The sequence below is a fragment of the Tyto alba genome, unplaced genomic scaffold (genome assembly GCF_018691265.1).
Source record: "Tyto alba isolate M040663 unplaced genomic scaffold, T.alba_DEE_v4.0 Super-Scaffold_40, whole genome shotgun sequence".
Taxonomy (NCBI): domain Eukaryota; kingdom Metazoa; phylum Chordata; class Aves; order Strigiformes; family Tytonidae; genus Tyto; species Tyto alba.
The window spans coordinates 28,472,347-28,495,120 of record NW_024881316.1 but is presented as its reverse complement, the minus strand read 5'-3'; the positions used below and the strand labels follow the sequence as shown (position 1 = coordinate 28,495,120).

General features: G+C 34.8%; 1 protein-coding gene across 9 annotated transcripts in view; it reads left to right on the top strand.

The window, feature by feature from the left end:
• The window catches only part of DLGAP2 (DLG associated protein 2), a 477,131-nt gene that overhangs the window by 215,689 nt on the left and 238,668 nt on the right, over nucleotides 1-22,774 (top strand). For all 9 annotated transcript variants that reach the window (XM_042803361.1, XM_042803360.1, XM_042803362.1 and 6 more), the window contains one exon: nucleotides 13,736-13,768. In XM_042803361.1, coding sequence (XP_042659295.1) covers nucleotides 13,736-13,768 — 33 coding nt within the window. The remainder of the gene's footprint in view (nucleotides 1-13,735; nucleotides 13,769-22,774) is intronic.

Genomic DNA, 22,774 nt, shown 5'->3' with positions numbered 1-22,774 from the left:
TGCAGATCTTCTGCTAGATTCCACGTAGGAAAATCTTTCTTTCATGATAGATTCTCTTATTTCCAAATCAGCTGAATTAGATTTTAGAGCTGTTACTATAAGGAGACCTACCATGCAAACAATACAGAACAGTTTATTTCCACTGTGAAAAAATGTTTCATATAAGCATAACCCTTGTAAATTGTTAGTTTGAGCAGTGTGACTAAAATGTCGTGGCAAAGACATGAAATCATAGGGAACACAGGCTTATTGCAACATTGGATCTTGTGCATCAGCAATAATAATATTCTTTTCAAAGGCCTTTTTAAAAGCAGAGTTTGAGCTTCTAGTTCCCTGGACAAGCAAGCTGAAGAACTGCTTAAAAAACACCTGGATTTCCTCAGGGCTCCCCAGTTCTTTTGTATTCCTAATGATTGTTTCAACAGCAAGATGCCATAGATGTTGCTTTTTCTTCTTAACTGAAAGAAATATCAGTTGAGTGGTAACGGTAAACATCGCATGCAATGCCTGCAACATGAGGCAATGCAAATTTGAACATTTACCTGAAGCTTTGTTTGAGAGATTACTTCTTTCCCCCTTTCAAGTGTAATTTAACTTTTTGACATGAATAATTGTTTTTTCCAATTTTATTAATTTATTTATGCTCAACTTATTATTGCATTAGCAAAATCAGAATATGTATATTGTGAGATCTTAACTGACAAAAAATAAGGTAAAGAGGTGAGAATAGATGTTATTAAATTGACTTTATTTATGCTGTATGGGCATTTAAGGGTGTCTCAATCTGGACCAATTTCAAATGTATAAAAGAGCACTTCATTCTGCTGAAATCAGTGTTAATATTTAGCTGTTTACTTTGGTAGGTTTTGAATCCCATGTAATTATGTGAAAGCATGTAATTTCACATTCAGATTTTAATGTTATTGTTGTGAAAAAATATTTTATTTTTTATTTATTTTAGTGCTATGGAACCAGATGGAACTAAAATTACAACCCTAGAGAAAATCTTGTGTGCTTTCAGAACATGGAAATACAAAAAAATATGTGTAGAAATGTTTTATGAATATTTTTAAAGTGTTCAGATTCCTCCAGGTAGTTTAGAAGTTAAATGAATTTTTGTTAATTCTTATTGACATCATAAAACTAGGCTAGAGAACTTATACCATAAAACTTCATGTAAGCCAAAACATTTCTAAGTCTAACAGACAAATTCATGTTATTACTAATACATCATACGATTAGTTCATGAAGACTGTATGTTTATTAAAAGGGCCTGAAATATTTATGAAGAATTATATATACTGGGAAACTTGTTTATGTTTAGACTCCGTCTTACCAAACATTATGCTTTAATGATTTTCAACCACATCTGAGGTGCGATAGTTTTTGAAGTCAAACAGTACTTTCCCGATTACATCCTCCAATAACTGAAATATTTTAAATAAGAAAATTTAGATCAATAGTGCTGAAAAATAGCTATGATGAATCAATTTGTTCCTGCTTTTTTTTTTAAGGATGAAGTATTAATTCTGACAGAGCTAATTTCACACCTGTGTATGTCTGTTTTCTGCTGATTAGTAACTCAGTGGTGTTTCTGTGATTAACAGAAATTAGCATTATAAACCAGTCATTTATGACATTTATTTATGAGTAACTTGTGTATAATTATTTATCATTTTACTGTTGAAAGCTGGATCATAACTTTTTCATTACATGTCTCTTGCAATATTATAAATATTATCTTCTTGTTAGTTTCAAATTTTCCGGAATTTACCCCGTAGTTACATCAAGTAAATAATTTGATGGAGGTCAGTAAAATTGTGGAAATCACATAATGTGCATGTTTATAATCTCTAAACTCATACCCAGTCCTGCAGATAACCTCACTTAGGTGACTAGGGGTCAGTCAGCAGTTTCATACACTTACCCAAAAGAAGAGGCTTCATTAACAACAAACTTCCTGTGACTGAAGCAGGTTTTCTCCCATTTAAATATTCAGCCAAAGAAACAAACCAAGGGTGGCAGTTTCTTGGCGTAGAGTGTAAACACCTGATCATAAAGAGAAACTGCTCTGTAATTTTTAATTTTTCAATATAAACTTCCCTCCGGTGTCTTGTTAGGAAGTAGAGAAAAATTATTAGTATTCTAAGACCGAAAGAGACATTTATAGTAGAAATTTTATGTAATGGATTTGGAAGAAAAAAAAAGGTAGCTTGAAGAATATAGGGAAACTGCTTTTCCTTTAAACTCAGTTGACTAATCTAAGAAATTACATAATATGGCACTTAATATGGACTAGTGTCTTTTCTGGACTCCTGCTTTTTTACTGTCTTGAGAGTGATGTATAATTATACAACTTCATCTTATGTCTGACACAACAAAACGTTTAATTTTCAAAAGGCAGTAACATTCAGATGGGGCTATTAACAGTATCCTGCCCTTAGGCTAGACTGGTCAATGAAAGTTTGCTCCAGTGACGATAATGCCAATGATTTGTACTTAATTAGTTGAGTATATTATACATTCATTTAATCTTGAGAGTTTTATGAAGGTTTTAATATATTAATAACAGTGTCTAAAATACTTGGAAGGCTTGTGCTGAGTTTCTAATTTCAGTGATGTTTAAGAATCAGACAAAAGCATCCCATATGAATTGTGGGTGTTTGCACTTCAGGTTTTCTGAAGTTTCTAAGGGACACATAGAGATCCGTGATACTTAGCAGTTGCTACTACAGCCATATTGTGTGTTAACAACTTTTATTTTGACCTTAGAGCTCCTTACAGTGATTGTGCTCTGTACATAGACTCCTAATACTGCAGATCTGGACTTCGCTGTAGCTAACTATTAAAGAAATCACCAGACCATTGCAGAAGTATAAAGGAAGTGAAGGTCAAATCAGTGACAGACTAGTTTGCTGCAGTAATCGAAAAGGTGAGGTTGGCTGAAAGAGGTACACATTGCTGTGTACATGTACTGAGGAACTAAAAGGGATTCATACAGTTGAAAAATACTAAATTTAAATCTGTTCTTTCAACTTTTCTCTTGTCTATTTAAGGTTGAATTTAAGCGTGTTTCTTCAAAAAGATCAGACTATTCTTTAGTCATTGTATTCCATATCTCAATGTTAGCTTCATGAAATATTTTTGGATTCTTAACTTCTATTTTTTTTTTCCAATTTTACATCCTTTTGTCAAAGAATGTATCTACAGTTCTGATTAATGTTTGATTAGTTGCAACTGGAATTTTGGATTGTTTTTGTTTATGAATTTTGATAGAGAATGTTCGCTATTGAAAACTTCATGCACAAAAAGTTTCCAGGTGTGCCCAATTTTGGACCTTGTTCCATCATATGGTCTTTGTACAGGTGTGGATGCTTACTTCACCAGAACAAATTTGGAGCTTTGAGTTGAAGCTACTAGTTGTTTTACAGAAAATGGCAAACTTTTTTTTTTTTTTCCTCTAAGTCACTGAAAAGTTTCTATTACTCCAAATAAATCATTATTTTCTATTGTAAAAGCTAAAATTAAGCACTCGTTATTTTGAGCTTAGGTCTGAGTTCTGCAATGAGCTCTTTGTGCCTTCATAATGCGTATGATGGAGACTACATTTATATATCCAGTGAGATGGGTTTGAAATCATCAACAGAGCAGACACTTTTTTTTCTTAGAGTGTTCAAGATGGAAGGGGAAGCATATTTTTTGTCAGTTCACTTTTACATTTTTCCAGATTAGGTTTATTAACACTTACTTATTTGGTGGCAAATGCTATGTAGCAGGAAGAAATTTTTGTTTAATTTTTGGAAATCAAGTTTCATGTTTCACACCAAATTTGTGCTTCTTGTGTATTTACTTGCTCCCACCTGAAGACAGCATTTTTGATGGAAAGCAGAGACTATATGGAAAGTCTTCTTCTGAAATATGCAGATATGTTTAGAAATGTCATTAGATCTCCAAAGTTGTTACAGACGGGTCAAGACAGAAATCTTTACAGAAGATAGCTCAGTGCTCTTGTAAACAAGCCTTGTTCCCCCCAGCCTGTATTTAAGGAGCCCATAGTGAATTCCCTCTCAGGACAGTAGAAAAGGCTTATACAACAGGTCAGTCCTTGATCTATGGTCACTAGCTGTTGGGAGACATTGCCTGGCATGTCAGAGTTTGCTGCTGTAATCTCCTTGAGTAGTCACTTAACATGTGAGTTTACTATATGCTTGGGACTGGATCAGTTCAAAGCTTTAGTTGTATATCACAGTCCTTCTGTGTTTGAGTGCCCTTTTTAGGATCTCAGAAGCGTATCTGCAGCGATGAACGCTGGCTGCACACTGGGCTGCATCAGTGCAACTAGTAGGTTAGAGGGAGTGATTATTCCCCTCTTTTGGGCACTTCAGATGCTGAAGTTGGGGTAGTGCCCAGTTTTAGTCCCTGCCCCACCCCAGTATAAGAAAGACTTAGACAAATTGGAGCATGTCCAGAGGATGGCCACCAAGAAGAGTAGGGTGCTGAAGCATATGATGCACAAGGACACAGTAAAGAGACTTGGATTTGTTCAACCTGAAGAAGAGGAAGCTAAGAGGAGAACAGAGCTAATTGCTGTCCTCAGCTGCTTAATGGTTCATTACAGCCAGATGGAGCCAGACGTAATGGACATGCACAGTGAAAGGATGAGGGAGAATAGATAGATGTTGCAGCAAGGGAAATTTCAATTAGACACAAGGAAGAAAACTCTTCATGGCGAGGGTGGTCAAACACTGGAGCAGTTGACCAGAGTGACTGTTGATTCTCCTTGGTAGATTTTCAAAACCTAAGTGGGCCCTGAAGAACCTAATGTTACTCAGAAGTTGGCAGTGCTTTGAATTGATGGATTAATTTAACAACCTCAGGAGGTCTCTTCCAACCTGTACTGTTCTAATTTGATATGCATTATTGACTTTACATGAAGGACATTATTCAACAGTCTTGCCCAGATGTGGATGCATCCCGGACTTGATCTCTTACCCCTTTCAATGGTTACATCATTTTTTTGTACACCCTCCTCAAATCTGTTTGTCAAGTCAACTCCCCACTCCATTTAAATGCTTTTGAAATCTGATTCCTATATGAGAGAAAAGGAGAAAGGAGTGCAAAAATCAATTTAACCTTCAACGTACCAGAATATCAGAGTATGTGATCTACTTTATAACTGCGCTGTCCTAGTCTATATTTTTTGACATCTATCTATTTGGTTCTTTGTTATACCATGCTCAACTTGGATTTGTACCATTTTTATTTGTTCTTATGAAGCTCTGAGATTATCGGTGAAACCTCTTAAAATGAACAAAGTGAAAGAAGAGAGAGAAAAAAATAGAAAGTAGAGGAATGGTGATAGATAGCCTGGATGGTTTTGCATTAGTATGCTGTTGAGATTTGACCCTGAGTCTGCTGAACTCCAATGACACTCACATTAGCTCCAGAGGGCTTTTGGAGCAAGCCTCTGATACAGACGGTCTTCAGTGTTGTATTTCACAGCACTTTCATGGGTCCCCACTCTCACAATTTTTTATCACCAGCCTTATTTTCCTTGGTGTTTTTCATAAATATGCAACAATGTGATTAGGGGGTGGTAAGGTTTTTTCCCTTGGCTGTGAGGAATATGACTCACTTTAACCTTCCAACGTCAAATACTAGAAAACGAATGTAAAAATGAAGAGAGGAACGTGTTCTCTTTATAAGCATATCTTCTGGTTGGTTTTGGACTTATTCAGGATATTTGGACTCTCCACTTTGATAATGTGCATTTGAAATGTGTATCAGAAGTGCGCTAAAGCATGTCCATTTTATTACTGTGTTTATTACTGCTCCTCTGAAAAGGAAGTATTTGTGTGCAGCTTACCAAGAGAAACATTAGCTTTTTTTTTGCTTTCTTCCTTTCTTGAGTGGTTTATATTTTGTTTTTTATTGCTTCAGTTATTTTTGTTTTCCTTTGAAAATATTTGATTGTCTGGTCTCATAATTCTTCTCTGAAATCTCTTTTGGCTTGGTTAATGCACGTGTAATGTGTAAACTCCATATGGAGAAGGATCTGATGTGCAAATACTGTGAATGGATTCTGGCATTGCTTTGAGCATGAACCTTATATTTTTATCTGGGGAAAATAATGGGCTCTTAGTGGGTGCTTTATGCATTTGGTTGGATATCAGTTCATTTGCTCAAAAGGATACAAAGTTTGCTGCCAGGTTAGTTGATTTTCTTCTGCTTTAGGCTCATTCTATTTTAATAATGGCTATTCTGTATCCTATATTTATTTACAGTTCTTTCAGTATCTGCCTTTCTCAGGGTTACTCATTCCTCTTGCCCTGTCTTTCCCAACATAGTCCAGCTGCTAATCTCTCAGATAGCTGTTTTTTCTATTGTATTTTTCTTTAGTGTTGTATTTTTCTCCAAAACTCAAGCAGATATTTGTTTGTCCTAACCCCAAGGCCTGATCCTGGGCAGTAAAAGGGCCTTTGTTATGAATACCCCAGTTAAAAGGAAAGATTTGAGGAAGCTGAAATTGCAAACACAAGGGAATCTCATCTTGAGAGTGGTCATACCATAAGTGATCAGAAAAATAGGCTCTTACGCTCAGCAAGAAGTGCTTGTGGAAATAGTTTCAGAGGGATGAAATATATTTATTGGCTATATCCACAACAGTTCCAAACAATTGTTGTTACTATGTTTTTCAGTACATTCTATATGATGAACTGACTGCTGGTAGTTGTTTTTATGTGTAAATACTATTGTTCAAAAGAAGAAAAAAGGTTTCAAGATAGACAGATATGTATATACACACGTTAATATATGTGTATGTATATATGTTTAATTACATGCTTTTCTTTGATTGCGTAACTTGAAATTATTCTTCTTTATTTCCTTTATGACTGTTCATGGAAATGGGCCCAAACAATATCTGAGTCCAAATATAGTTGTTTTCTCTTCCTGTTGTATTATTTGTCATCACTCAAAGTACTGTAAGAAATACAGTGTTTTAGTGTAGTGTTATTTTGATTATTTTCACCACTTCATAGTTTCAAACAAAAAAATGTAGAAGCATCTGGAATATTTTTTGGATTTCACTTGGTTTATATGGGTTACATGAACAGGGCTCTTACTGCAAAGGCAGACCAACCAAAGTATCCTTTACTTTTTTAATTCTTATGATGGTGACTGCTCAAGGTACCTCTAGTCAAATTCCTGTCTATAGGGATGAGATGAGATCTCATTTGAGTCAAGAAAATAATGCTGTCCAAAATTAGGCCAATGGCATTCTTAGAAATATAAAAAGGATGTAAGAGTGCAAATATTCTGCTTTACCTGGCAGCCGAAGGGTTCAGGTCATGTACTGTATTCAGTGTGGGGCACTTATAATATTAAGATATGGCTAAGTTGGAAAGCCTCCAGGGGAGAACAGCAAAGATGAGATGAGTAGTAGCAATCATGACTGTGAGGAAAAATTGGAGGTTTACAATAAAACAAGACATGAAGGTAACAATAAGTATCTGAATTAGATAATGTTATTTTTTCCTAAAATTAAAAAATTTTATTCTTCATCTGCATAGTCAAAAGCAATGCCTGTTTGGGCTATATAGGAAAAATGTCTCCAACTGCAAAGATAGTTTAGCAACAGAGATAATTTACCTGAAGAGGGTTGTATTCCCTGTCATCGAAGGTTTTAGAGGACATCTCAGAAAAATTTCTGTAGGTAAGGCTCAAATGTGCTTTGCAGAAGAAAAGGCTGGTTGGTTTTTGTAGGTGTCTCTCAGTGTGTTACCTACATTGGTGACTGAACACAGAGTGGGAGATCACAGGATTTGCTCTGGCATTGGTATGGAACAAAGATGGTTGTGAATGGGAGAGTCTTAGTGGACATGATAAAATCTTGCAGTTTGTTCTATAGTTCTGTCATAATGTTTCATCTGATGGTATTGTGCAGTGATGGGATATCAACAGGAGGAACAAGCTACAGATAATATCCAAAGGTGTAGGAGAAAAAATAGTTATGAAAAGAGAGAATGGAAAATGTAGTTCATAATAGAATCAGCTTTTGTTGGCACTATTGTAGCCAGGTTTAGATACAAATACTGGATTAAAATCCTGAAAATGGTTAGAAGTCTTACAGTTTGGCCTTAAATTATACCTTACTTTTCCTCTACACTAAATCTCAACATAATGCATGGCTACTCTATGTCTCTAATTGTTGCAGAGTTCCATTTCACTGACATCAATAAAATGATATAAAGAGACATTGATGAAATAGTGTCATTTGCATTTCTTGCCACTAGAACCAAAATCTAAAGCACTATCTGATATATTTCCTCACTGGAACTTGATCTATTTTTTAATTTTTTAAAATTATTATTACTATTTTACATAGAGGAAAGGATAAAAAATGCAGCTGAGGATTGTCTTCTGTTAGGCCAATCATATTTCTCAGTGAAATAAAAACGATTTCCAGTTTTTCTCTGATGCACTGAATTCTGGATGCAAATCGGCAGTGATATTCAGTAATTATATAATAGGAGTATCTTGTTTTGGGGCATCCATTAAATAGATTTAGACAGTAGCAAAAAAGAAAAAAGAAAGAGATATATAGGCAATAGAGAACATACCTGTTTGTAATTAAAATTTAAAATAATACAGAGAAGGATGGCAGCAGGGAGGAGCTGCAAAGTGTCGCTGGTAGTATCGGATGAAAAGAAAGACAGAAAGGGCTGTTACACAAGTGAAGTCGGGAGACAGAACTGGATGTATGGTATTATTCAAGCGGTTGTCAGAAGGGCAGACTGCATCCATATTCTCAATCAGTGCTGAGGTGACATGTTATCCTCAGCTCTGCTTCTCACCTTTGCGTGTTATTTTTTGTCATACCGTCACTTCCATATACCTCAGTCAAAAGTCATCCAGGTTGGACTCCATAATCTGGGTAAACTCTTGCTGAGAGCATAGTGTACTTACAGTTTAGTTAACTATTGAATACCATCCAGTATTTTATTTATCCTGATTTAAGATACTACTAGTATTGTGTTTTATTAGTCTTATTACATTATATAGTTTGCATGGGTATTCTGATTCATAATTTATTAATAATGTCAATTTTGTATCTTTCATTCAGCCCACGTATTGTTTTCTATGTTGTAGCTCTTTACAGTACATTTTATTATACTTGCACCAGGCATACAAGAAAAGTATATACAAAGCAAGGAAAGGTAAATATGTTTAGCAGAATAATTTATTTTCACTCTTACTTTAAAATTGAATGTTGAACTCGGCTCTTTGGAGAAAGAATGTTGGTGTTTACATGTCTGGGTTTATTATTTTCAGTTTTAGTTACCATTTAGGTAGACATGAAAAACTATCAAAATAAATTTCATATTATTTGGGGGGAAAAAAGAGCTTGTGTCTTCATGATAAATTTGTTTCTTCAAAAGATCTTTCTTGTGACCTATTTTGTCAGCAAGTTCTTGTATCTGGGAAGATTATTTCTGTTGGCTAGACAATTTCAGAATGATAGAGTGAGATTAATAATATAAATACAGGTTTTCCTTGTTCTATTGATTTATTGGGTCCCAAATCTCTGAACACTCACCATTTTACCTTTGAGAGCAATGACAAAGTTACTCACATGTATGAGTGTTCTCAAGAACAAGCATCTTTGTTAGGTGCAGCTGATTAGCAACATATTAAAAAGAAAGAAAACCTCCTGTGAAAGTATCATTATAATACTTTAGCTGAATCAGATACGTAGAGGAATTACTAGGAATTGTGAAGATAAATATCTTTGTCTGAAATGTGGTAATGTCTCTGCTTCTGTTCCATGACAACATGTAGTAACTTAAGCACTTCCACTTTAGATGTGAGGCTGAGATTTTACGATTCCCTTAAGCCAAACTATGGGCTGGCCAGTCCTGAAAAGAGCAGTCTTGGTCTACCTGTGTTTGGCCACACATTCCCGCCTCCCTTCTGCCATACATTAGCAAGGTTATAATTAGCAGGAGACTTGGATCAGGGGACCGATCTTACTAAGAGTTGATTTTATTTTTTTTTTCTGAGGGAACATGAATACCAAGTTGCATATGGGTCAACAGGCAGTGTTCTCATTGCAATAGGCAAACTGTGCATAGCCCAGGATGAGTATGATCAGCAAATTGAGGAGGTTATGATTTCCTTCTGGTGCTGGTGAAGCTGTACCTAATGTGTTCAGTGGTTGGGGCTCCCTGCTTCCGGAAGCATAGGAAGAAATTGGAGGGAGTCTATCGGGTGCCCTCTGGTCAGAGTACATAAAGGAGCTGTGCTTATTAAGTCTGTTGAGGTGAAGATCCATAGTGGACTACTGCTATTTGAAGGAGAGTTACAGACAGGATGGAGCCAAAGTCTTTTTGGCAGTGCTAGGTGGTATAACAAGGAACAATGACCACAGACTGCAGACTGAGAGATTAAAGTAGAACCCTAAGAGGCTGATGCAGCACCAGAGCAGGCTGCCCACTGAGGCTGTAGAACCTCCATCCTTGGTGGCTTTCAGGACTTGACTATCAAAGCCCCAGCTGAGCTGAACTGGTGTTGGTGACAGCCTTGCTAGCAGTGGGAAGCTGAACTAGATGACCTCCAGAGGTCATTTACAATGAACATTTCTTTCTTGCCATTAATGTTATTGTGAAGATGTAGCCGAAGTCTAAGACCTCTTACAACACAAAAGAATTAATAAGTATTTGCAAAAAGCATTTATTGATTTATCTCATGCTAACATAAATTTCTAAGTCAGGTTAGGTGGCTCTTTCTTTCCACTAATTGGTAAATCTTTTAAGACTAGTTTATATTTTGAACAGTAATGTTGAGACACCCAACCTTCGGTGAAGTGCATCTCAGTCTAATAATGTCATTTCATCTGATGGAGTGGTAATTTTTACACTGCTGTCATCTGACCACAGAACTGAAATTTAAATTAGAAAATTTCCAAATTAGCACTGGTGTTTAGTATTGAGATATCTTCCAGAAAGATCTTTGCTACCAAGATACAGCAACTTCCTTACAGAGAAAAGAAGTTAAAATATTTCAAGACATAGCTTCTTTACAAGATTTCTGTAGTCCTATATAACATAAAACTACAAATATTTGAGAATGCAAACCTACAAATATTTGAGTGTGGTATGTATATTTTATATGACTTTAGTGAAATTTAGGACATGCAATCTCACAACAATAACATACAGATCTGAATACACTTAATTATTTCTCTCTCTCTCACACACACAGAGTGTCTGTGGGAAACAGTGCTCCATACCTCTCTGTCATATTGTTCATATGTCTAGAAGAAGTAGTTGTGTTTTTATTTGTCACTCGACCTGTATGCGTCAAGCACGACAAAAAGGGTATCTAGTCCTCCCCCACAGCAGCAAACTACAGTGGGGAAATTTGTAAACAGAGACTTACTGGTGAATCATCCACATCTGCAGTCTGCTTCTTACCAGTGTAGCAAGAGAGGTGCTGCTGTCAGTTTGAAATGATTCCCAGCCTCTGGAAGGCATACATTGATGGATTAAAACAAAATCCCCCCATGAACTCTCCCCAGGCATGTTGAGGTAGGAAAAGGAACACCTGACTTACCCACAAACAGGGGACCTTGAACGAACACCTGAAAGAAGTCCAAAAAAGCAGCGGTCTGTCAAGGATAGTGCTGATACCTACCTGGCTTTTGGACAACTTTCTGGCACCAGGCATAACTACAAACCTTATTTTGTGGTTAAACTATCTACCCTGCTGCATATTTGCAATATTGGCACTAATTTATGTTAGTGAGGAAAAGAGGGAAGCTAATAATTTGTACTCTTGAGTGGGGACCTGTCAAAGATGGTGTTTAGAGATGCAAAAAATGTCAGGCAGGTTCTTTGGCTTGTAACAAACCAGTGAAGCAGTTGTTAGCAGGAGGTAGAGGATCAGCAAAAAGTCAGAAGTTCAGAAACCAAGTCTCAGCTTGTTCTTCCTTATCAATCAGGATAATAAACTGCACACAGACAGGCGGCCCCTCTCAGTAAAACCTCAGAAAGTCTTTGAATTAAAAGTGAAAAATAGATCTTCTGAGCTGCTTCCTCTGTATCACTTCAGATTGTGGCAAGTACGTTTTTCATCCAGCAGTGAAAGAAGCAGGCCTGTGTTATCTGAGACTAGGCTTTTCATGCTTTTCACTGAGGGGTTTTCTCAAGCTTGCCTTTGGGGTGTTAGTTTCAGTTTGTTAGATAGGCTGGGGACACTATTGAGTCTATCAATAGATGGTTCAACTATATGTTTCATGGTGCTGGACTGCATCAAAATTAGTTTCTATCATGAAACTTTATGCTGGTTTAAAAGTTGCGATCCACCTATCAGCAGTATAGTTGGCTGGAAAAACATATTTTTTTTTTTCATTCCTTTCCCTTACGCATGCTTCAACCTCTAGAAGTAGTAAAAAAACAATGATTAGCATTTTTAAAATATATGAAATATAGGGTCAGTGTGAGACAGCCTCTTATTTGTATGGAAAAAGTACTTCTAAATAACTGGCAATGTCACAGTGGTGCTATAAAGGTCAATCTACTCAGTATATATTTCATATTCTGTGTCTGTAGCTTTTATTTGACTTCATGTCAAGATCCCAGCTAACGTCCAGTCTCCTATTTGTCGTTCAAGGCCAGAGATAATTTCAGCAAGCTTTTGAATTGGATTTGTGTATAGCAGGTGTGCCAAACTGCTTTTTGTACTGAATTTATATAAGAATGTATACATGCACATGTGCGTGAGTGTGTGTGTCTGCATATATATATATATATAGTTGCTTCAGCATACTTGTTGCTGTTAGAGATATAATATTTGAGCTGAGTGTTAAAATGGAGATTTCAGAGATTTGTGTTTTAAAATATATTCTGCTGTCTTATTCTAGTAGGACTTTTTCCAGTATATCAGAATTATCTGCCAACTTGATTACATTCCCTGTGATTTCAACTGATTCTGGTATTTGAATTCTAAACAATAGCTTTGATCTACTGCTTGATATGAACACCTGAAACAGCTCAATCTCAAGGGATACTTTAAAATATTTCCTACATATGTGTATATATTTGTACATTATGCAAAATAATTTTTAAGATAGTCAACTTCCAAATAGTGGTGTGTGAATAAAATAGTAATTGTACATTTAGAGACCATCTGTTTGTTATGATGGAGTTTTATTTCCTTCATTTCTGTACTTGAATATTTTGCAGAGTATAACTGCACATTTACATTGACTGTTTGACTTACTGCTCTTGCCTGGGAGGACTTGGAAGTCTTTTATGAGAGAAGAATCTAATAACTCTGTCACTATTACTGTTTGCTACCTCCAATGATAAAATATGAGGAAGATTAAACTTCTTATTTGAGTGACTGTTGTCACCTCAGTATTGTACATCTACAAATAAAAAAAAAAGTCATGTGGAAGCAAAAAGTCCTGCTATGTGAATGTATTCATCTGGAGTCTATGAAGGTGATAGTTATATAAATGTAACTAGATATTTATATAGTTCTATTTTAAAATTCTTCCTGCAAAAACTCTTTTTTGAAAGTTACTTCACAGCTGTTAAAAAATGGGTGCTGAAAATAGAATTGCATTTTTCACGCTAAATTTCAGTTCTATAAGTTTTGTTATTTATATTTGGATGAAATTATGACAGATATTAATATCAAGAAATTATAATTTCTCTCTTTTTCTTTGCAGAGTCACAGTGTACACTCTGTGGGGAGCCTGAAGGTGAGCGCATTTTCCTACTAATATTTTTAAAAGCAGCTAGAGGTCAACACTTGACTCAAATGATACACATGTACAATAGACTGGAAATGGTATCTGAATGATGAGAACCAATGAAAGTCATTTTCCCCTATCTTAGATACCAAGGATAAATTGAATTAAGCTGAGTAAAGCACAATACATGCTCCAGGTAGGATATGTCTTAAAGGACAACTATTCCATTAGAGCAAAAATTGAAATATTTACTTCTTATTCTTTCATGTGCTTGTCAAACTAATTTGAGGTAAGAGAGAAAGTGGAGACATTTAAGGACATCACTGTGAGGATTGAAAACAGAGCAATTGGACATAAAAGGGAAATGAGAAAATGTTTTTATGTTTGATATTACATTTACAGAGAACTTTAAGAGGCTAACACTTTTTAGCAGGTGAAGTGAATAAACACTGCTTCTGAAATAATGATAATTAAGTAATAACTGTTATGCAGTGCAAATACATGCCCACATGAAGGTGTTTCGTGGTTTGTTTTATTTTTTTTTTCCAAGTGACTAAATGCCAAGGTGAGACCCACAATTTACCTAAATGAACACTGAAGCAATGAGATTATGAGTTTTAAAGTAGGACAACATTGAGGAAAATATCTCTATTTATTAGTATTGGTGCTATTATAAAGAAAATGTCAATAGCTGACCTTAGTTTCAAATCAACCATCTGGAGACTTTTTGAGAAACATAGTCCAAAATAACAAATGTAAATGATGGAGTAAAGTATATCAATTAAACAATAAAATTATAGATTCTAGGCTCTTCCCAAAGGCATTTGGCTTTATATCTTGAATAGTTTCTGAAAAACAATTTAAACTTCTAATGTTTTATAAATTTAGGAGAGAGAAGTTATTAAAAGATGAAGCCTGGAAGTGAAAGACTTTGAGACCTTGCAACTAATGAAATAACTCAGTAAATTAAACATTAATTATCTACTTCTCCTTTGTTATCTGCTGACAAATAATTGTTTTAGAGATTTGTTTTGACTTTCTGCTCCTTTAATAGGCAGTCAATTCTTGATTTCTTAATTTTATTTGTCCTTTATTTGATAAATTTATGATAGTACAGATACACCTATGAAAAGGAAGAATAAAACAGGTGTTTGTTTGCCTTTCATGAGATTCTCCTTTCATGATAAGGCTGTCCAAAGTTGGGTTAGTTCTGTTTTGTTACATGCTATGTCCGCTTTAACAATAATTCTCCTTTCTTTTCATTAATGCTCTCTCATACTAGTTCAGCTTTGCAAATGTTAATAAATGTACATGGACTTTGTATAAAGGGAATTCCAAAAAGATTTGTTAATAAAAATGTTTAACATTTATATGACTAAAAACCCACAATCAAAAGATAATTATATATATTGCTGTAGGAACAGTCCTGAAGAACTAGCAAAATTTTTAGCAGAGTAGAAATGAACCTTCCCAGGAGTGAATGTCTCCTGGATCACCATACTCTCCCCTCAAAACACAACATTACTGGAATGCTAATTATTAATTCTCTGCCTCAATTTTTAAAATATTGAAATTAATGTCATCTTAGATTAGTGACAAGATTTAGAATCTTGAGTTTTTTCCTTGACAGATTAGCACAATTTCTGATCTAACACTTAACATTCACAGAAGTTTTATGTGTGATTTTGTGATGAAGAAGTAGTTGCTCAATACATATGACATAGTCTTTGCAAGGCCATTCTAAAAGAAATTTTTCATCTTTGTTGTGTAAAACAAAAACAAAAAAACCCAACTCAAACCTCAAAAAATATAATTTTCCTCTGGAACATTCTATAAATTTTGTTATGGTTTCATAGTAAACTAATTTAGTTACTTAGAAAACTAAGGAAGAACTAAAAAAATAATTTTTTTTGCAATTGGAATTTCTGACGTTTCTCTGCAGCCTGTTTCAGAAATCTGAGATACTCCGTGGCTTGTAGCTTGCATTTTTGATATCTGAGACAATTCAAAGAATATCAGTTAATGGTACATGCCATTTGCCTCCAGGTTCCTTTTTCCCTCCTCCTTTTCAGAAAAAAATCAAAGTTTATAAACTACATTAATGTCCTCTAGTAAAGTAAGATGAATTTGAAAAATTGCAGGACAGATACACCGTGGTGTAAGCCTCCTATATTAATTTCCAAAGTGTTAAGCAGAGGCTCACTCATGAAATAGTAGATGTAGAGAAATCTCCCTAACTTGGGAGAGGAAGACAAGGTTTCACATATTACTACTTCTGAGTTCCACTGAAGCTGTTTATACCATTTATTGAAAAACCTGCAGGCAGCTAGGGGTGAGTCTCTGAACATCTACCTCCTACAAGAAAGGTGGCAGAATGAGAGCATATTGCAAGCCACAAATTCAGATTGTCACATTTGTCAACTGCAGTCCTCACTGTTCTTGTGATGGTTCATCCTATCTCTAACCATCACTCCCCTTTCCAAACAAGCAGTGGGGTCCTGGATTACCAGTATATCCACGTGTAATAGGAAATTACTGTGCAAAACAGAGCTCTTTGCTGGGGGCACTTTGCAAAGTTTTTAGCAGTTAGTGCTGCACTTCAGGAAGCAAGTGCATTTATCTTCATACACTTTGTTGTACAGTTGTGGGGCAGTGCAGGCGCATGCTTTATAGAGTGAAAAAATATCAGATATGGGAGGGAGATATAAATTATCAGAATACAGATTTCATGTTTCAGTGTTTTGCCTGTGGAATTTGTGGATCTATGGATAAATGTGTGTCATATGTCCTGCTTTGCAGCCCATCTAAAGAGAGTAAGTTGGACAACACTGAGGTGTCTGTTTGGAATCTGTCTTTTGTATGAGCTGCAAAAGCTTATGTGTTTTGTTTCAAAAATCATGGTTTTGCTCTGTGTTATTGACAAGCACATCCACTGCCATTCCTGTCAGTGTGAGATGTTTGAAGACTAGGAGGCCTATTTTATACTGGGAGAAAAATAAAGTTACAGAAGACAGATCTAATGGTCTAATAAATCCCATTAGTGTAGCTACTTCAAGCTGCTCCTTCTTCTGGAAATGCAAGAGCAGCAATGACCTGTTTTCAGACAGATGACAACAGTCACCTTTGCGGAAGTGATCTGCAGTTGACAGGTTATATTGTCATGGTAAACACTGTTGGGTTGTTTTTCTTTTTCTTTTTTTTTTTTTTTTTTTTTTTTTTTTCCTGCTCAGATGGCATGCTATAGCATGTGTCTAGCTCGGTCTTTGTGACAGCCAACACATTCTGTTAGAAAGACTGGTGTAGTCATGAGAAGTTTCAGGAACGGTTATTACCATTAAGCCTTAAGCAGATGTTCTTGTTCTTTCTAACTCCTGGTATTTATTCACAGAAGTTTTTGAAAGGACTGTATTAACAAATACAATTTTCAATATTACCGAAGCAGCAAACAAGTTTGATGGCAGCTAAAATTTCAGTAGACCCCTCTGTCTTCTCAAAGCCTATGCAAATGGAAGCTTTTCTTCAATTTTAATATCCTTCATAACTCCACTAGTGACTTATTGTTTCTATTCATGGCTTTTGTTTCTGTATTTTATGATTATACTGTTTCTTTCCTTCTTAAAGATAAATGGACAGCCTTGTACAATACCAGTGCTTTTCAACACTTGTAAAAATAGACACCTGTACACATTCTTTGTCAGCACAAGCTGTATCTGAACACACAGATCTGGAAAATGTGGTGTTAAAGAGGAATACCATTGAATGGGGATGTTTCTAGTGAAGTTTGAGAAGAATTAATACATGGTCTGGCTCTGTCCAGCATTTCCATCTGTCACCTGCTTCAACTAAAGAAAATAATGATAAAGATACAGCTTGTTTCAGGTAGTCCTTTAGCCACTAGAATGTATAGATTACTGGATCCCGGTAGAGCATCATTGTATGCTCTGGTTCTCCTTAGACACTTCTCTCTAAAAACTAGGAAGAGCATTGAAAAATGCGTTTTTCCAAGTATCTGCTCCTGGCAGTTATGGAGGACAGAACACTGGGAACACCAGCCTTTGATCTGACCCTCTGCTAATGGTCTTGAGGGTTTGTTGGTTTCTTATCAGTTTGACATAAAAAGCAGTGGCTATGTGTAGAATTCTGTTTAGATACCTGTTGGAGAGAAAACTCAGGTTATCTTTACTGTAGGTGTTAAGCTTTCTCTTCTGTTACTGTGATGCTGATATCAATTTTCAATTTATTTAGAAGTATCTCATGATGAAAATACGCTTCTCTGTGTAGAAGCTCCTGACGTATTACGAGAGTGGTAGAATACGCTGAGCAATTATGCAAAACCTGTGGAATAGGTAGCAGGCAGTCCTACCTATTGTTTATTCTGCTATCTGGTACCTCTTGGTCTTACAGTCTACATACAGACTGTAGTATTCATATCTCATTCTACTAGAGATATTATGTGGCCAATGTCCTTTCAGTTCCACAGCATGTAGTAATCAAGTCTGGCTCACTATGTATTGTGAAAGATACTGATACATAGAGAGGCTATAAGTAACAATACTTCTCTACTTTGCAGGGCCCTACATTAATCGTAACATTGTAGAAAGAAGACTCAAGTTTCATTATGAACAGTTCAGTGAAGACCCCTAGTTAGGATAATAATTAAAGAAAACAAGCAAAATACAAATATTTATATGGAATGAGACAGAGATTACAATGCAGTACATTAAAACATAACTTGTGCATACTAGAACTACTCTAGCCTGAAATACTGTGTCGAATCTTTGTTTCCCACCACTACAAGAAAGGAATATAGCAAAGAATTGAGGAATCTAGAGATACATAGTAAATTTACCAAGATACACAAGAAGCAAATCCCACATGAAAAAATATTGAGATCGTTTGCTCTGTGTAATTTAGAGAAGGTACCAATAATAATAAAAAAAAAAAAAAAAAAAGAAACCAAAATCCATCTACTGAACTTTCCTAATACTGTAGTAAATGTTGCATCCCATTTTCCATGAGACCATGGAAACCATGCATTCCAGTTTCATAATATGTCCAGACCAAGTAAATGCTCAAAAGCAGAATTGTAGACTACAACTGTAGAACTTGATGCCACAATGTGACTTCTGAGATTGACCTCATACTCAGTTAGCACTGGATGTTTTGGTGAACTGTATGAATGTTATGACAGATTTGGGATAGAGGGAAATCCAGTTTTTTTCAACATATGTTTTTATACAAACAAAAAAACTAACCTGTCTTTTAATAGACAAGAGCGGTGCATCTGCAGGGGTAGGTTGTTATGAATAGGGTGGTTTTTTTTATTTATTTTTGTTTTTTATTACATTTTTAGTTACTGTAGTCAGAAACTGAATACCCTACTGGACAAACCTTTGGCCTTGTGGAAGTTTTCATATTCTTTCTGTGAAGGCCTTGTGAATGTCTAAGAGTTAACCTCCAAAGAATGAAAAGGAAATATTCTCACTTTCCTATCTCATCTAGATAACTGGATCTTTTTAGGTATATTCATGCAGTGGGACAACTCTAGATCAAAAAAATACATACTGAGGTGCATTAGAACTTGCTGCAGTTATCTCAACTTGTGTGGAGGTTTCAATCCAAAGCATAAAAGGGAATTTAGGAAGATGGCATACAGAAATGTCTTTCTCTGACATAGATTGATAGAGTCATAGAATCATTTATGTTTGAAAAGACACTTGAGATCATCAAGTCCAACAGTTAACCTATCACAACAAAGTCCACCACTAATGAGACAATCTTTGCACACACCCCAGAACCAGACCAGTGCTGTGCTGTCTGTATTGTATAGTGTATAAAATGTATGAAAAGCCAGTGATATCAGTGCAGAGAGATTATGACAGTCTCCATATTTTTATCCCTTGTGACCAGTGGCAGTCAGAATCAGGGTCTTACAGATTGTCCCAGTTAAAAGGGGAACAAAATAAAGTTAGGGATTGTTTAATAATCTTTTGTATGCTTGCAAAGAATGATGAAGTCCTGGGCTTAAAGTTTCAAAGAGTGGGAGAAATATTCTTTGCACCCAAGTGAACATCTTCTTGCACCTAGGCACTTTAGACCAAAAAAATGTTTTCACAGACCTGTTCTGAGGTCACAGAATTTATCTGTCAAAGTCTGACTTGGACTTTCTGGTGTTTTTGCTACTGTATTTCTCCTGTATGCACTTTCCTTCAACAGTTTTTCCCAAGAATTTGTCCAGGTAGTTCAGATTCTTCATCAGTATCTCAGATCTCTTTTGGGCTGTGTTATGTACCTACAATTTGAATTAAGTTTTTCCATTATTTTTTACCAGTAACTGACACAAGAATTGGTTGGTCGTTGTTAGACTTTCTGGGTTCAAGCTTGTGATAGAAACCTTAGAACAGTGACTTCATGTTAATTAATAAAATAAATGTTCTGTGTAAAACAGTAATTTAGAAGAGACATATTTATTAATGTATCTCAAAGTGAACATTATTTGCTTTTTTTCCCTAAACATTTTTCATTAAGTTAAACAGTTAAAATTTCAAACAGCCAATGCATAGATACTGCATGACTCCAAGTGCAGAAGACTGAGAATCTTCTGACCATTATATATTATCTGACAATAAATCCAAATATAAGAAGATTTAGATTTATTTTTACTGCTGATTTACATTTTCAAGCTAAGATACCAACATAATTTTGTTTTTCTTTGAGAAGGAACAAGTTTGTGCAAAATTTTTAGCAAAGTTGCAAGAATGATAGAGCATGTCACTCATTTACCCTAACAGATGTTTACAACAGTTTAAAATATCAGGGGTTTTAATATGGTTAAAAGTTGAGGAAGGATTTAATTGATTATTTTATTTTAATTAAAGAAATTTTGAATGTTTTGAAATCAAAACAAATAGTACTGTTGAATTGTTTGTATTTGCTCACAAAATGCCTAAAATATTCAATAGAATCTGGGAAATACAACAATTATAAATAAATAATTGACAGTAACAACAAAACCCTCTTGCTTTCTTTGAGAAAAAAACGGCATTTTTCAGATACATCAATATTAGAGTAGTGGGTTTATTTCAGGTATTATCAGCTTTGGTACACTCTGTGCTCTGGTTAATACTAGTGTGTTTGAGTTTGAGGGGAAATAAGTCTGAGATTTTGTTGTTTTTTTTTTTTTGTTTTGGTTTGGGTTTTTTTTTTTTTTGGTTTTTTTTTTTTTTTTTTTTGTTACTAAATCCAGACAGTATGTAGTTCAGAAAAATACCTTAATCTTGGCAATATATCTTAATACTGATGATGTTCCATCTGGGTAGTTCTGGCTCTGAATATATACATTTCCCTTGATACCTAGTGGAAAATTATAACAGGCATATTAATAACTCCCGAGAATTTTTCTAATCTTCATTTCGCTAATCTTAACATTTAGTAATCCACACTGAAAACTGGCAGTTTTACCACCAGTAGCAATGTCTTTCAAGAGTCCTACAGCCTTAGCTTTTTTATACATATGCTGTGTTTACTAGACGAACAGTTATGAGTAACAAAAATTGAAGTTTGTGGAAGCAAAGTGCATTTCATAACACATAATTTTGACATTTTTAAGGAAAAAAAAACACCTTAAAATCTTTTTTGTATAATTTTAATATTCCTCATTTTCCTGTTAATTAATAAAACTTCACAGTTGTTTGTTCAAATTAGAAAGTTTCTTCTTCTGCATATATACCACTGAAACAGTTATATAGATTATTGTTCCTTCTATCAACATAATTCATAATTATTGTCTGAAGTGATTGATATAATGTTGACTTTATTCGTATTCCAGCACCTTGTTTTTCAGGAAGTCACATTTGTGTGTCTGTGTGAACTTCCTTGCTAACATTTAAATAATAGGTTCTGGTAAAATTGCTGGTAGTATGAAACTTCCTTCTGATCCAAGTATTGCTAATATACCTTTTTTTTTTTTTTTTTTTTAACACTTTAGCTACTACTCTCAGAGTAATGTGATTTGATTTTTCATCCTCATAGAAACATTTTCAAGTTGCATAGAAATGTATTGTTATCATTCTCCATTGTGCAGTCTGTAAATATTGAAACTTTTTTTACTCTGAGATCAAAACAAAATATGCAAGTTAGTTACACTTGATATTTTTTAAAATAAAATAACCTGCAAAATTTGGCAATTGTACAAACCTAAATATTCTGATTATCTTTCTCACTGGGCTACTATGTTAGATTTTACTCATTAATTTCTTTAGGATAACTAGTTATAGTATATTCACAATGTACATTATTCTTGAACTGTGCTAGGTTTTATATAAAGTGATGAGAATTGTATCATGATATTCATCAAAGAGTTACAGTGTGGTTTTATTCAAACTATTGAACAACATGTTGCTTCTGAATTTTCATGTTACCTGCATTTGGGCAGACAGCAAAAGTTGTCTACAGTACACCTGCTAAAGACTTAGTTGCAGAGAAAACTTTCAGTGACTAGTTATAGTTTAAATATTTGAAGATTTAATTTTGAACTCTTCTAAATTCTGTAGTTTATACTTGTATAGTTTACGAGGTTATAAATGGCATTAGTAAAATGAATACTTTTATCTGTAACGAGTAAAGTTGCCCATTTTATTTAGTTATATTGAAATAAGGAATGGGTTATTTAAGGGACTAGGACCTACGCAAGCTAAGTGTGAGATATGATGATCTCAATTTTGGTATGTTTCTTTTACAGAGTATTTTGTGGTGATTTAAGATAAAAGTCTTAAAATAAAAGAAAAAAATACCCAGGTATATTTTAAGGATATAATTTCTTTTATTTAAAAAGTATTTTCCAGGACTTCAACTGTCATTTATATTTAGAATAGATTAAAATAATTGTTCAGCTGTTCCTATTTCTCATACGTGCAGGAAACAGCTATACTTAAAACTATATTGTTGTCTGTTTTTTTGGTTTTTTGTTCTACTGATTCACTCTCCTGGGTTGTGCAAACCAAAAAAAAACAAAAA